Source organism: Microcaecilia unicolor, chromosome 3 (assembly GCF_901765095.1).
Source record: "Microcaecilia unicolor chromosome 3, aMicUni1.1, whole genome shotgun sequence".
In the NCBI taxonomy this organism is placed as follows: Eukaryota; Metazoa; Chordata; class Amphibia; order Gymnophiona; family Siphonopidae; genus Microcaecilia; species Microcaecilia unicolor.
Window position 1 is genome coordinate 369,062,955 of NC_044033.1, and position 15,704 is coordinate 369,078,658.

The window sequence follows — 15,704 nt, forward strand, 5'->3', positions numbered from 1 at the left end:
TTTCCTGGAGTCAGGATGGCATGGAAATGCATGAAAAATAAATACAAGAACAGTTTTCATTTTACTGTCTTGCCCAATGAGTCTGGAGAACCAGTCATGAGGCAGGTTTACAATGCAAAATGCATCCGGTTCCGTTTCTATAGGCTGCAGTTAGAGTTGGTTCAAATGCAGTGTGAGGAATTCAAAAGAGGACTATACAACAATGCTGGTCACTGCATCTCAAAAATGATATAGTGGAATTAGAAAAGATACAGAGAAGGGCGACAAAAATAACAAAGGGGATGGGACGACTTCCCTATGAGGAAAGGCTGAAACAGCTTGGGCTCTTCAGCTTGGAGAAAAGACGGCTGAGGGGAGATATGATAGAGATATATAAATTACTGAGTGAAGTGGAATGGGTAAACATGAATCACTTGTTTACTCTTTCCAAAAATACTAGGTCTAGGGGGCACACAATGAAACAACAAAGTAGTGAATTTAAAATGAATCGGAGAAAATATTTCTTCACTCAATGTGTAATTAAACTCTGGAATTTGTTGCCAGAAAATGTGGTAAAAGCAGTTAGTTTAGTGGGGTTTAAAAAAAGTTTGGATAGCTTCCTAAAAGAAAAGTCCATAGACCATTATTAAAATGGACTTGGGGGGAAAATCCACTGCTTATTTCTGAGATAAGCAGCATAAAATGTATTGTACTGTTTTGAAATCTTGCCAGTTACTTGTGACCTGGATTGGTCACTGTTGGAAACAGGATGCTGGGCTTGATGGACCTTCGGTCTGACCCAGTATGGCAACATTGATGTACTTAACCTGAACGATAGCAAATGCTTATGCACAGCAGTTTCATCTAGCAAAATAGAGCATTTTGAAAGCTTAATGATATTACAGTTTGTCTCAAAGATCATTAAAATATAATTGATGACTGTAATAGCAGTGCACTGTTAACATTATACTAAACACCTGTTTTATAAGCATGTTTCGTTTCTCTTAGTAGGGAGGCAGCATAACAATACAGATACCCATGCACAAAACTACGGAAAGATTGGCTATCAGTGCACAGGCAAAACAGAAACTGCACCCTTCAGAGGTGCAGCTAATTTTATTGTGCTAATAGAACTGCATTCAATTTTGTGAGTCTGGGCACATATTATTATTTGACATGTACTGCTATTGTAATAGATAATGATCTGTTTAGCATACTTCATCTTCTTTTGCATTAACATAAGATATCTAACACATGTTATGCTGGTCACGTATATTAACACCTCTGTTTACACCATATGCAGACTAATACAATGGCTGAAAGATAGATCAAGACAAAGTTTGTTGAATTAGTCATATTTAGCCAGGTATTCCTTTTTATTGGTTCAAAAGAAAGCAAAAGCTTATGTGACCTGAAAGTACATTCCAACACAGATAAAAAGAACTTGTTGTTCTAAGAGATCAACAGTAGTAAATCCCTGGTTTAGGGTACTCAAAGGGACATCTACTAAAGTCAAAGCTTTTGAGGCTTAGAAAGGCTCGCCTCTGATAAAGCTTTAGTGTTTCACTACACTGGGTTTCTAGAAAGATCTTTCTTTCACCGATAACTCAAATCATGAACTATTTTCAAGAAATCTGGAGGAAACATTTTGAGATCAAGAACCTCACTAATACCCATGTGAGGCTGCTAGTACTGAGCTTCTGAATCATAATGTTAAAGAGAATGTGACCAGGAGCAGAATGTTTCATGAGCATGATTAGAAATAGAAGATTATAAGTAAGGTGTGAACCTGGTTTAAGGAAAATGGGATAGAAATAGTCTAATATTTCAATAGTTTTTTTTTTTTTAATCAGATCAGCCCAGTCTAATGCAGATTACACTGTCAGGGCATTGACTCTATAATTAGCTTTGTATTTTATTTAGTGTTCACACATCATTTTAAAGTAGACATCCTTTCTTTTATGCTCCTATGTCTGACATGATGATTTCTCAGGTACTGCATTTGAAATATAATGTTCAGAAAACTGCAACAACTGCCTCTGTTTTCAAGCAGAAACATCATTTTGCTTTTGGTGTATCAGTGTATTGTGTTGTATTAGTTTACTTATTTAGGGGCCAAATCAGCATTACTGCCCAGTTACCTCGTGTTCCGGGCAGTAATTCTGAATTTGGCACATGATGAAAATATGTGGTCAAAAATATTTTCTATCACGTGGCAATTACCCGGCAGTAAATGGCAGTGGATGCATGTTGCATTCCTACTGCCCAGGTAGCGCATGAGACCCTACCGCCAGGTCAATGGGTGGCAGTAAGGTCTCAGGAGAAAAATGAACACACGCTGGTGTCCATTTTCCGGCCCCTTTAAAAAAGGCCCTTTTTCCAGGACAAGGCAAAAACTGGCCTAGCGCGCACCCAAAAGATGCGCTGACACAGCCGCAGGCCACCTTTTGCCACAGCTTAGTAAAAGGGTCCTTTTGTTTGTTTATTTATTTATCCATGCATTTGTAATACCATCATTCACCAATTGACATCATGGTAGTTTGCAGTCATCAGAACAGAGCAATCAGGTAAATAGACTGGAACAACCTTAACAAAAACAGGTTACGGGACATAAGGGTGAAGGTAGGCATAGCACTACAAAGAAAAATCCAAGAGACAAATTTAAAAAATAAAATAAAATTCCAAAGTAGGATACAAAGGTGGGAGAAAAAGAAAACTGCAACAACGAGCATGGCCACTATATAGAAAGGCTCTTTATTCATTAACCAAATTGTAATAGCACTTTTGGAATCCTGACATCTTTAATGCTATAACTTTTTAAAAATAAATGCTATCAACCAAATGCTAGTACTGGCATTTAGAGTTATCTGAAAGATTGCGGGGTTAAAAATGCATAAGATTATTTTAATGGACATGTTAGTCATTGTGGTGCCACTAGTCTTAACACGACAAATACCTTCATCGCCGTCAGGAGATATGATGTCAGACAGTACAGAAACAAAGCCATAGAACCATTCAGTGGAGTCTTCCACAGCCTCATGTATGGCATTGATGGGATCATTCCTGAGTTTGTTTACAGCACCTCCTGAGCACAGTTTAAAACAAAAAAAAAGGATTGATAAGAACAATTCTCCTCTTCTTCTGCTGCTTTTATGTTTACCAGCATGTTGTCTTCCTTAAGCAGAAAAAAAGAAAATCTGCTGGTGAATAGAAACCAAAACCAATGCTTAAATATTTTCATCTTGAAAAAAGAATGTTCAGTGAAGACATCCAACACTTGGGTTGATGCATGGCATGCATTCTACAGAAGCACTGTTTGACAGTCTAAAATCTAGAAGGGTCAGTAAAGTCACTTTTGAGCTTTGAAGAAATATCCCATAATAACCCACCATTGAAAGATTCTCAGGCAAGACAAGTTTTAATCATGGAAATTGTTTTTGAAAAAGGGGGAGGTTGGCTGCTCCATACCAGGGGCGTAGCCAGACAACAGATTTTGGGTGGGCCTAGGCAAGAATTGGGTGGCCACCAAGTGTTCTCCCCCCACCAAAAAAAAAAATAAAAAAAAAATTATCGCAGCTGGTGGGAAAACGCTTCTTTCCACCTTGGCAGCAGGCATGCACTGAAAACTGAGCATGCGCAGGTGCTGTGTCGTGGAGAGTAGCGTTTTCATTACCATCAGAGGAAAATCTTCAGGTGGCGGAACTTGGGATTCCCACCAGTTACCACTAAACATGTGCTACTGTTGGGTGGGCCTGAGCCATAAATGGGTGGGCCCTGGCCCACCCAAGCCCACCTGTGGCTACGCCACTGCTCCATACTGCATCTGTTCCGACAGCTCTTTTCTCAAACTATTTGCGAAGAGATGAACACTCTTCTCTCTGCAACCAACTAGAACAAGTGACAACCAATATTTTGATTTACTAGGACCTCTGCTTCCAAAGCCAAGACTACTGAAATAAAACTAACTCACTAACCCCCAAATTCTATGAGTCACTTGTGCATGCAAATTTGGGTGTACGCCTAATTTGTGCGAGCAACTTAATTGAACAAGCTAATTAGTGCTGATAATTGTCTTCTTAACAAGCCATTATTGGTGCTAATTTGATTTAATTAAAATGCATGCATGCAAATTTAGAAGCGGGATCTGTGTGTAAATTGTACACATGAGTCCAAAATGGGGGTGTAGCCATGGGAGGGTCATGGGCGGATTGGTGGCGTTCTAAAAATTGATGCAGATTGTTATAGAATAACAGTGATCTGTACCTAATTTAGAGGCCTTTTTACTAAGGCACGCTGAAAAATAGCCTGCACTGGTATAGGCATGCGTATTGGACGTGCACAGGTCCATTTTTCAGTGTGCCTGCAAAAAAGGCTGAAAATGGACGTGCGACAAAATTAAAATGAGTGCGTGTCCATTTTGGGCCTGAGACCTTACCATTGACTTAGCAGTAAGGTCTCACACATTAACCGGGCAGTAATTGTCAGCCCTCATACACTGCCGGTTACTGCCTGCTTAGTGCCACATGGTAGAAAACAGAAAATATTTTCTGCCGCGCTTTTTGGACGCACATCAAAAATAGAATTACCACCCGGGACATGCGGTAGTCGGGCTCTAGTTCTAATTTGACACATGTTGGATGCATGTAGATGCCTACGTACCTTAGTAAAAGGGCCCCCTAGGCATATGGATTAACACCAAGGTTTCATTGGTGTAAATGGTCGCACCTCAGGGTAGTCATGGCCATTGGCGTTCCTAGCGTCGACGACACCCGGGGCAGATCGCCGATGCGCCCCCCCTGGCGAAATGACACCCCCCCCGGGTGCACGCTGCTAGGGGGGGGGTGCTGCGGCGCACGCCTGTCGGCTGCGAGTTCGAATCGCTATGCTAAATTCTCTCGTTCGCTGCAGGAAGTAACCTGTTCTGGGGCAGAGGGAGGGAGCTGCAGCGAATGAGAGAATTTAGTGTAGGCGCGTGCCGCGGCACCCCCCAGCGGCGTACACCCGGGGCGGACCGCCTCCACCGCCCCCCCCCCTTGGTACGCCACTGGTCATGGCTCCCGGTGCTAAGCACAATTATGTAGATGGCAGCTAAATGTAAACATCTTTTATAGAATAGCACTAAGTGCTATTTTTTTCTATGCTGAGTTTTTCAACTGCCATTTATAGAAGTTAGTCCTAACAATCTTTTATATTCTTTGCAGCAAATAATTATGCCTGCTTCTGCTAGGCGATCTGGGTTTCTAAAATGAGTTTAGGGTCAGTAACACATATGGTTATATCTTGAAGCATATGTGCTTGAAATATATTAGGAATGTGAATTTGATAGTGTACCTCAAAAACTTTGTGTTCACAATTAGCACATGCCAACCTGCAAATTAAAGTGCAAAAAGTTCTAATGTAACCTAAAAAGTTTTTATTAACAAAAAAAGGGTTGAAATTGAAGGGAAAAAATCTAAAAATGACCTGAATTGAACTTATTTTTTCCCCATTCACATCTGTAAAATGCATGTAGAACAATGCCCAACCTACTAGTACATAATAAGTTTGCAAAAAGACACTTTTTGAACATAGGTGAATGATGCTGATACAATATTTTTAGCTGCTAAAAAAACACTTACCAGAAACCTAGGGCACTCAAATTCATATTATATTTTTGTGATTTGATATCAATTTCCTTTCAAGAGATATTCCTTGCCACCAGTTTCTTAAGAAGGAGTTCTATTTTTGTTCTGCTGAGCGTTGTAGAGCACTCTATGGTTTCATAAAATAATTTAACAGGGTGCTTCCAGAATCCCCTTCAGCACATCACTGATTATGTTCTTGGTTTCTAAGAGGCCAGTAAACTAAGAACGATTTTGGCTTTTTTTTTGCAACTCAGACTTCACTAGCAATTAGCACCTGTGAAATCCACACCTGCCACCTGAACAAAAAGGTTGATACTTGCATAAAATAGATTTTGACAATGGTCATGTTTTCCCACCATTTCTAGCTGCAGTGTTTGCTATGAGCATGCAACATATTACTCCAATGATCAGAAGCAGACTCTGACTAGCAGACACACCAAACACAGGTTTCAAGCAACTAATTTGGTAGCAATAATAATTAGTCTTTAAAATAAAACGTGCTTAACATTGTATAAGGAAAACATAGTAGTAACATAGTAGATGACAGCAGAAAAAGACCTGCACGGTCCATCCAGTCTGCCCAAGAAGATAAATTCATATGTGCTACTTTTTTATTAGTGACAATTGGAGCTTTTATCACCAGAGGAGCAACTCCACTTTCAAAACTGGAGACAGTGGCATCTCAGAAACATTTTATTGTGGACTTATAATGATATGGCATAATGGCAGCATTACAGGTATATTGAAACTCTATCATATCGTAATATATTAAGTACTAAAAATGACCAGAGCAATCTCTCCGGTTTTTGTTTCCCTTGTTTGAAATCTCCATAATTGTATGAATGTTTTCTTCTCTCTATGTATACCACTGAGTCGAACTCCTCTATACTTTTACAGAAAATTTCTAGCATATACCTGGCACTGAAAGATTCCCCTTATCATCCCAGGTAGGCCTAGATGGGCACAGGCACAACCATTATTGCCTCAGGTCCTTCCAGTCTAGTGCTACCCAAAACACTTCATTGACGGTGCCTGACTCCTCTCTATCTCTCACGGCAGCTTCCTGTCTCTCTCTACTCCCCCGTCCCATCTACATTTGAGTGATCATCTGCAGCAATTCCTTTAGTCAACCTGTGCCAACCCTGTAGGCTTCCCTCTACTGTGTCCTGCTCTCGATGATATCACTTCCTGTTTCTTCACTGCTGGGGATGCAGTAGAGGGAAGCCTGCAGAACCAGTGCAGGTTGCTTACAGGAATCGTTCCTGGTGTCGGCTTGGAGGTAGACTGAGGAGAGAGGGGTTTCAGAGAGAGATGGGCAGATGCCGGGGGGGGGGGAGGGGGAGAGATGACAATAGCAGGGGTGAAAGGAAAGGTTTAAAAAAAAACTGTATGTATGTATGTATTTATGGGGGTGAGGGTGGTGGTGGGAAGGGCCCACCCAGGTTAACTCGGGCCCTACCTGAAATGCCAGGTCTGGCTATGCTCCCGCATCAACCTGCTAGTGTAGCCAAGGACCTCTTACTATAGAGAAAGAAGGATAGTTCAGGTTCTGTGAAGCTTCAAGTCACTGTTAGCAATGGCATTAACTAGAGCCAAGAGTCAACTGGAGTCAATAATGGCATGAACTACAGCCAGTTGTCTACAATGGAGACTAGAACCAACTGTCAACAATGGAGTCAACAAGAACCAATTATCGACAAAGAAGCCAACTAAAGCCAACAACAACTAGAGCCAATTATCAACAATGGAGCCAACTACTGCCAATAGTTTTAGTGATGTGTAGCCCCCACCCACTGATAATATAGTTGGAAATGCCAACTCATTTGACCTTATATACTTGTATTCTTCATTTTGTATTTTCCCCCAAGAACGTGCCTGGAAGCACACACTCTTTCCCTTGCCATACTTTGATAAGTAAAATTTAAAAAACACTAAATTTTTGGATAATTACTAAAGTATTTGAAAGACTTCACTTGGAGGAATTTGTATTATTTATGCAATGTTAAACAGTTTTCTTGTTCTTGGTAGAGCATTCTATTTCAAACAAGCACACAAATGAATTTATCTCTACAACCTGAGTGCAGGATTAGTAGCAACCATGCATCCTTTTTTAATTTTCTATGAGAAAACCTGTTAGAGAGAAGAAATGACTAAGCAATTCCTTGCCTCTGGAGTTCTCAGCTTCCCTCGGAACTATGCCAACTGCAGATTGATGTATTCCTATTAGAACAAAAGGTATATGAGGAAAGAGAAAGAAGACTAACTCATAAGAGAAGAAAGTGAGATAGCTACGTGCTGAGTGTATCATGCATGCAAAAAATTATTACTGTTCATAAGGAATTAATGCGATTCATGCACTCTCAAATATGATAAGCACAATGCACCTTATTAAAACATGGTTCAGGTTTCATATTATAGCTCTTAATTGCTATTTCTTTGACTGGGGTCTTTGATTACTAACTAAGATGGGAAATATATTTTCTATGTAAATTTAGTCATCTAGGAAAGGTGAAAAATTGTTTTTCTGATCATAAGTGGCACAATAATAATTTCTGAATTCAGATTCAGAACTAACAAAGCCTTGGGGCTTCTTTTACAAACCCATGCTAGTGATTCCTCTATGGCAAATGAGAGAAAACCCACTCAATTCCTATGGGCTGCCTCTCATTTGCTGTGTGGGAATCGCTAGTGCAGCTTTGTAAAAGAAACCCATAGTTTGTAGACTTAGATATTTAGATATCTGCCAGTTTAGGTGTTTAGGAGTTATACGTTGAAGTTTATATATATCAGAAGTATTTCTCTCTCTCTCATTTTAAATAGTGGTATTTATTCTCTGATTTATTGGTATTTGCTTTCTAATTTCACTGCATTTTATAAAATGCAACTACTTTCCTGCTTCCTTCTCCCCTTCCCCTGCCTTAAACATTTGGGGCTGGGTCAGTAAATGGTGCTGAACAATAGGCACTGGGAAAAATCAGCACTCAGTGCTGTTCTATAAAGGTTGCTCTGGGATTAGCACCCTTTATAGACTAGTGGGGATTCCCATGCCAACTTTGGGTGCAAGGACTTATGCCAGCTGAAATCTGGTGTAAATCCTGAAATGCAAGTTGGAAGTGGAATCCTGGAATTCTAGAACACTGAGAATGCTCTGACCTGCCCATACCTCTCCCGTGGTCATGCCCCATTTTGGGTTGTGCACATTGGAGCCGACTCTGTGGGTGCTTGAGCACCCCCAATATTAAGAAAGTTCCTTGTATATGTCCAGGGAGGGATTATTTTCATTGGGTTTAGCACTCCCAATAATTTTGAAAAGTTGGCTCCTATGTAGTGCTATGGGATTTGAGCACCCAGGCTTATAGAATAGCATGCATCCAGATGGGTGCAACCCCTAATCGGTGCCAATTAATATCAATAATTGATTGCTAGCATCCAATTATTGTTAATCAGCTCATTAATGAATTAGGTTGCACAACCTTCTCTGGCTCACATCCAAATTTAGGCACAAATATTTGGATGCCCTTTATCAATGCTGACGGGTAAATTAGTCTAGAGGCATATTGTTGCAGATGATTAGACTGATTTACAATGTGAAGTAGAAAGGAAATCCCATGCTCTTGGGAATTCACCTCAGACTGTGTAGATGCCAGGATCACCCAGATAGACCTCACTCTTCCAACAAATAACACCTCTCCCTCCCCCACCAGGCAGGAGTTAGAGGAATGTGCTGTGGCTCATCTGTGAGGTACAATATAATTTAAGCTAATTGTTATATGGTTATTCTGTTTCACGTTATCCTTATACCTGTCTAGTTTGTGCATAATAAAATGATAATTTTGCTCATTTAACTGCTGGAATCTTTGGTTATTGTGATAGTGGGTATTTGCAGAATATCACTTAGACTCCCTGGTAGCACTTATGCACCCATACACAAATATTTATTTATCTATTTATATTTATTTACTGCCATTATGAAGAAATTTATCTAAGGTGGTGTACAGCAAATCTGGACATAGGGAGTAACAATGACAGTAGAAATATGCATGTAAGTGTTAGTATTCTAAACATTTATGCATGCATGTAAATGGGGAATGTAAATGTGGGCACCCCAACTATGGAATTGCCCTTCATATACTGACCTTTTTGCACACAAATTATTTAGAAGGAAGACAGTATTGGTTAGGTTTGCAGATAAATGTGCAAAGCTCAAGTTATTGAGGCAAAAATGTAGTTCTCTATATACAACAGTAAATTTTGGCCTAAAAATTAATCCAATCAAAACAGCATCAATACCAGTTATGAATCTATCTGTCCTCATCTGACAAACATCAGAAATTCATCTTGCAGTTTGAGTAGTTTTTTTTTTACTGCAAGAAGCATATCAGTTTGATTACCGTTAATCTGCCATTCTGTTTGAAAAACAAATATTACTGTTTTCTATCTTTAGAGAAAATATTTCTTTATGTGGTTTTACAGCAGGCTTGGCCTGCAATGGACAGTCCACCTAAGTCAATGCATTAACCCCTTCTATGATGAATCTAGAGGATCAATGTTCCCTAAATTATTGTGCCTATTGGATATGTGGGTACAGCAGTAGGAGGAAATCTGACAGGTAGAGAAACCATAGAGAGAAGAAGCAGTATTCTAAGGAGACAGAGAGAGGAACAATAGAGAGGAAGCTGGCTGGATGGATAGCTGCTAACCTCATAAGCTGAGAAGTAAAGGTATTTCAGAGTGGAGACCATGTGGTACCCACACAGACGCATATTAGTTCTTATAAGGAAAAAACAATATTTCCCTAACTTTATCTTGACATCACTGGTAGCTAGAGAGAAGGTGAGGGAAGGGTATTGGTTTTGGAGGGAACATTCCTGGGAAACAAAACCCCAAATTTAAATTCTTGTCTTTGGCTTCCAGCCCCACGAGCCTGGATGATGTGAGGGGAGATAACCATCCAGTCCAAAAGCCTGAACTATCTAAGACCAAACAATTATAGGAGCATAGGTGAAAGATCTGAGGGAGTTTGAATACCAGAGCAACTCCTTTACTGTGACCATTCATATGTGTTGTGTTTAGCACCCACAATCATTTTGAAAAGTTGGCTCCTATGTATAGGTGATAGAGCTACTTGGCCACCCTAGTCAGGACAATCTATAAGGAAAAGTCAAGGAACATTTACAGTGACAGCAGCCGGTTAAGCTTTGTGCTATGGGACAGTAGGAATAGGGAACCTGCTTTACCACTTTAAGTATGAAAGGAGTAAAAGAGAAGCTTAGCTTGGTTATGTATTTCTAGCAGGGTGACCAGGAGCATCTATTATTCATACCAGTTTCTGGAACATCTCCAGTGGCTGAAGAAAAAACTAGAAACTGCTTAAAGCAAGAAGTTTCCTGGACATCATCACCCACCTGACCAGAACCAAGCCATCTAAGCACTGCCTTGGAGCTTCAGAATTTCCTGAGTCTCTCAACACTACCAACAACAAAAACTGTATGTGATTATCATCTTTGATATGTACTTATACTGTCAGATACACTGTAATGGAGAGAATTGATAGGATATTTACATAGCTTTACAAGGAGGAAAGGTTACCAGGGAAATACAAAGACTTTGTTAATACTGTCTGCTTTCTGTCTCTGCCAAAGTGACTACCTTTGCTACTGATATCATCCCATTTGTTTGACAAATGAGACTGAAAGTAAATTTGTTGGTTCAGAACACCAATACAGGAGTGGCTTGACTTACTGACTGAGTAAAGAGTGTGGTGTGTGTAGACTAAGCCACAAATTCTATATATGGTGCCTAAACTGGCGCTAATTTGGCCACATGGCCAAATTGTGTGCACAACTTAATTGAACAACAAGCCAATCAGTGCCAATAATTGGCAATTAACAAATTATCAGCACTAATTGGCGATAATTAGGATTTGCGTGCATATCCGATTCTATAAGGGAATGCACCTAAATCCTATCATGGGCGTGTTTAGGGGTGTTCCTGGGGACATTCCCAGATTTTATGCATGTTGATACAGAATCATGCCTAAGTGCACTTAACTTAGGCATTAGTATTTAAGCCTGCTTTTAGCGAGGTCTAATTTCAGCCGCGTACAATTAGGCACAGCTTAGTGCTAAGCGTAATTCTATAAAGGAGGCATAAGCATGCTAAAATCATGATAAGCGTGTTTCATTTTCAGCAATGAGTTTTAGATACAACTTATAGAATTTATCCCTAACTGTATTCAGCCTCCTGGTGTTTGTTGGTCCCAGCCCTGGTCCCAATCAAATACATTCTTTATATGAGAAGTCCCACCATACAATCTTCAGGCATACTCTGGGTTCCCCTTTTATATTATAAAAGAGAAGTAATAGTATTCCGTTTCCACACACAGTTCAAACTCCTCTTATTGACCTATAAGTGCATTCACTCTGCAGCTCCTCAGTAACTCTCCACTCTCATCTCTCACTACATTTCTCCCCGGGACCTCCGTTCACTGGGTAAATCTCTCTTATCTGCACCCTTCTCCTCCACTGCTAACTCCAGACTCCGTTCCTTTTATCTTGCTGCACCATATGCCTGGAATAGACTTCCTGAGCCGGTACGTCAAGCTCCATCTCTGGCCGTCTTCAAATCTAAGCTAAAAGCCCACCTTTTTGATGCTGCTTTTAACTCCTAAGCCTTATTCACTTGTTCAGAACCCAAATTTTATCATCCTCACTTTAATATTCCCTTATCTCTTGTTTGTCCTGTTTGGATAACAGAGCCGGTAGTGGGAGGCGGGGCTGGTGGTTGGGAGGCGGGGATAGTGCTGGGCAGACTTATACGGTCTGTGCCAGAGCTGATGGTGGGAGGCAGGGATAGTGCTGGGCAGACTTGTACGGTCTGTGCCCTGAAAAAGACAGGTACAAATCAAGATAAGGTATACACAAAAAAAGTGGCACATTTCTTGGGCAGACTGGATGGACCGTGCAGGTCATTTTCTGCCATCATCTACAATGTTACTATGTCTGTCCTAATTAGATTGTAAGGTCTGTCAATCAGGGACTGTCTCTTCATGTTCATGTGTACAGTGCTGCGTACATCTAGTAGTGCTTTAGAAATGATAGGTAGTAGTAGTAGTATTTCAGAATTTAAGAAAAGAGAATTAAAATTCCTTAACTTGGAGGAAAGTTGTAGAGACTCAAGAAGATTGAATGGGATGGGAAAGTCCGTGCTACATTGTTGATAAATTATTCACACCAGGGAGTGATTAGAAAATCCCGTCAGGAACTATTCTTGCTCTCTGTTATCCAGTGAAGAGCCCAGAGCTGAAAGGTCAAACACTGCTGAAGTCTGGGAAGACATGGAAGAAAAGTAGCCATAGAAGAGAGGCATACTAAGTGTGAGAGCAAGATAGCAGGAAGGGGAACGGGTAAGGTGATTTTGAAAAAAAAACCTGTAAATACTTTTGGGAATTTATTTCAAAGAAGGCAGTGCATGCTAGTTGTTGATCTCAGTTTCTTCAGGAAGGGGGAGTTTAAGTTATATCCCTGTGTATGCTATGGTATTATTTTCAAGAAACCCCCTACCCCTTGCTTTGGGTTGGAGAGAAAATGGGTAGAAATGTGGTACAGAAATGTGGCCAGAGCAGGTGTTTGAAAAATATCCAGAGGTCACATTTAGCCAACTAGCTCTTTGCATTCACTATCACTTTCAAGCTTTTGAAAAACACTATGACATTTGACACTATGAGGGTCTTGTAAAAAAAAGGAGCACTAGTGTTTTTAGTGTGTGCTAAAAATTAGTGCATGCTAACCATATAGATGCCTATAATATTCCTATGGGTATCTACAAGGTTGGCACACATTCATTTTTAGCACAAGCTAAAAACACCTTTGTAAAAGAGGTGTTATGATATGTGAAGTGTTTGTTCAGCTCCAAATCAGTGATGTGGTTAGACCACAGCTAAACCAGAATTAAGAAAATAAATTAATGTATTACCTCAGACAGTTAGTATTAATTGTCTGTGGTTACACCATAGTGACATTCTGCAGACTCTATAGTTGTGGGAAACTGGAATCTTTATAGGCTGAATATCATTTATTGAACCAAGAAAAATACTTCATTCCATTTTTAATTTCATTGTTTGATATAATAACGTTAATGAAATGCATTACCTCAGTGCTTTACAAAATGAAACAAAAATGTAAAGTGTGCCATAAAATGAAAGTAAGTGTAAAAATAACCACCCACCCTAAAATCACATAGCAAACAATCCCTTACTCCTCAAGAAACCCATATAAATATCCATGCTTTCAAATGTTTTCTAGAACCAAGACAGGTCATTTGAGTTTGAGACCATGTAAGTCTCTTCTTCAGATTTTATTGGTCCTGCACTTGGATCACAACCTACAAAGATTCCAAATATAAAATAGTGTGACAGATGTGAACTCCTGTGGGCAATCTTTGTGCCCATCACAGCTGATCACAAGAAGCCCCTGGTGAATTCATATTCTCATACAGAACCAGAAGCCTTTGAATTTTCTGCCAACTGGTCACATAAAAATCCACAATTTTTTACGGCTATACACAGCTCCTTAGCAGCTGGCACTGTGCTATAACAACCCCTGAAAGACTTCTTTTACAGATGCTGAAAAATAAATGTTTGCGTGTTCATTTCTTATTTTGTCATACAATGCTTTTTAACAACCATATTCATTTTAGAAAGTAATATAATGGTGTGACAGGAACAGATGAAAGTTACTGTTAAATATGTCTTCCAGGTCACTCTTTATATCTCCCTGCAGCATCTCCTTTACTATCTTTGTCATAAGGATTGCAGTTGTTTTTTTTTACTTTGTGCTGCATGATTTTCTTTTCGTGTTCTACATATTAGATTGTTTCTTCTGATGACAAATAATGCAAGTCTTACATAACAGACTTATCTGACTTTTCATGAAACATTTCTGTAGAAGCAAAGAATAGGATAATGGGAAAAGAACCCTTAAGCCCATCCAGATCAATTGATTTGCTTTCTTTTGCAACTCTACAATTGATCTCTGTCTTTTGTCACACTTTTCTAATTCAGGATTCTTCTTGTTTTAACTCACTTTTCTTGAATTCTATTGCTATACTTGCTTCACTCACATCCTCTGTTTAGATATTTAGGGCCAAATTCTATAGATGATGTATTAAATGTAGACACATTCAAATAACGCATGTAGCACTATTCTATAAGCTGCATCTACATTAAAACATGATATATAGAATAGTGCATAGGCTGGGCGAACACACATATTAAGATGCGGCCATTTTTCCCAATGAAAACCTTGTGTAAATGCCCTTGCTTAAATATATGTGTGTTGCACCAAAATCTACAATAATGTGTGTACATTTGATTGATGGCACCATGAAGCCCACACTCTTCCCATAGACATGCCCCCTTTTTGGCAACACACGTTAGAATTTATGCATGCCTCTTTTTAGAATATGCCTAGAAAGATGCATGCATAAATCCTGATTATTGTCAACTAGTGTTGCAAATTGGTTGTTATCGGCCAATTATCAACACTAATAGGCTTGTTAACTAATTGAGTAGCATGTGTAAATTGGGCACGTACTACACAATTTAACTCACGCTACTCTCCGCACCATATATAGAATCCGACCCTTAAAGCATAAACTGTTGTTTCCATGAAGAAACATTTCTGAATTTTAATCCTGAGTTTACCGTCTTTGATCACTACATCATTTCTTTCTAGAATGTTCACTGGAAAAGGCTCGTGTTTGGTGCATTTATATTTTTGGAGGTATTTGAATGTCACTATCAAGTCCCCCTTTTATCTATGTATTTAGATTAAGTGTCAGTGATGTACAGATAAGGTCTATAACACATTTGCAGTTTCACATAATGCATACCCACACAATTTTCTAGCATCTATCACAACTGTGCTTGGGTTAGTAACACAACACAAATATATAATTCGAACACTGCAGGCAGAATAATGTCTTTACCAGGTGGCAAACATGGATCGTCGCAATGTTGTGAGTAGGTGGCTATTGTGGAAGGCAACAGGATGTGTCATGGAAGGGGTGATAAAAAAAAAAAGCAATATTGTTAGCACTCTT

The 15,704-nt window shown here is 39.6% G+C and overlaps 1 protein-coding gene across 1 annotated transcript in view; it reads right to left on the reverse strand.

The window, feature by feature from the left end:
- LOC115464763 (triadin-like) overlaps nucleotides 1-15,704 on the reverse strand; it is a 183,520-nt gene that overhangs the window by 78,322 nt on the left and 89,494 nt on the right. The window contains exons 3-5 of the mRNA XM_030195116.1: nucleotides 15,591-15,632; nucleotides 7,770-7,823; nucleotides 2,936-3,064 (exon numbers count right to left, since the gene is read on the reverse strand). Of these exons, the coding sequence (XP_030050976.1) occupies nucleotides 2,936-3,064; nucleotides 7,770-7,823; nucleotides 15,591-15,632 (225 nt within the window). The remainder of the gene's footprint in view (nucleotides 1-2,935; nucleotides 3,065-7,769; nucleotides 7,824-15,590; nucleotides 15,633-15,704) is intronic.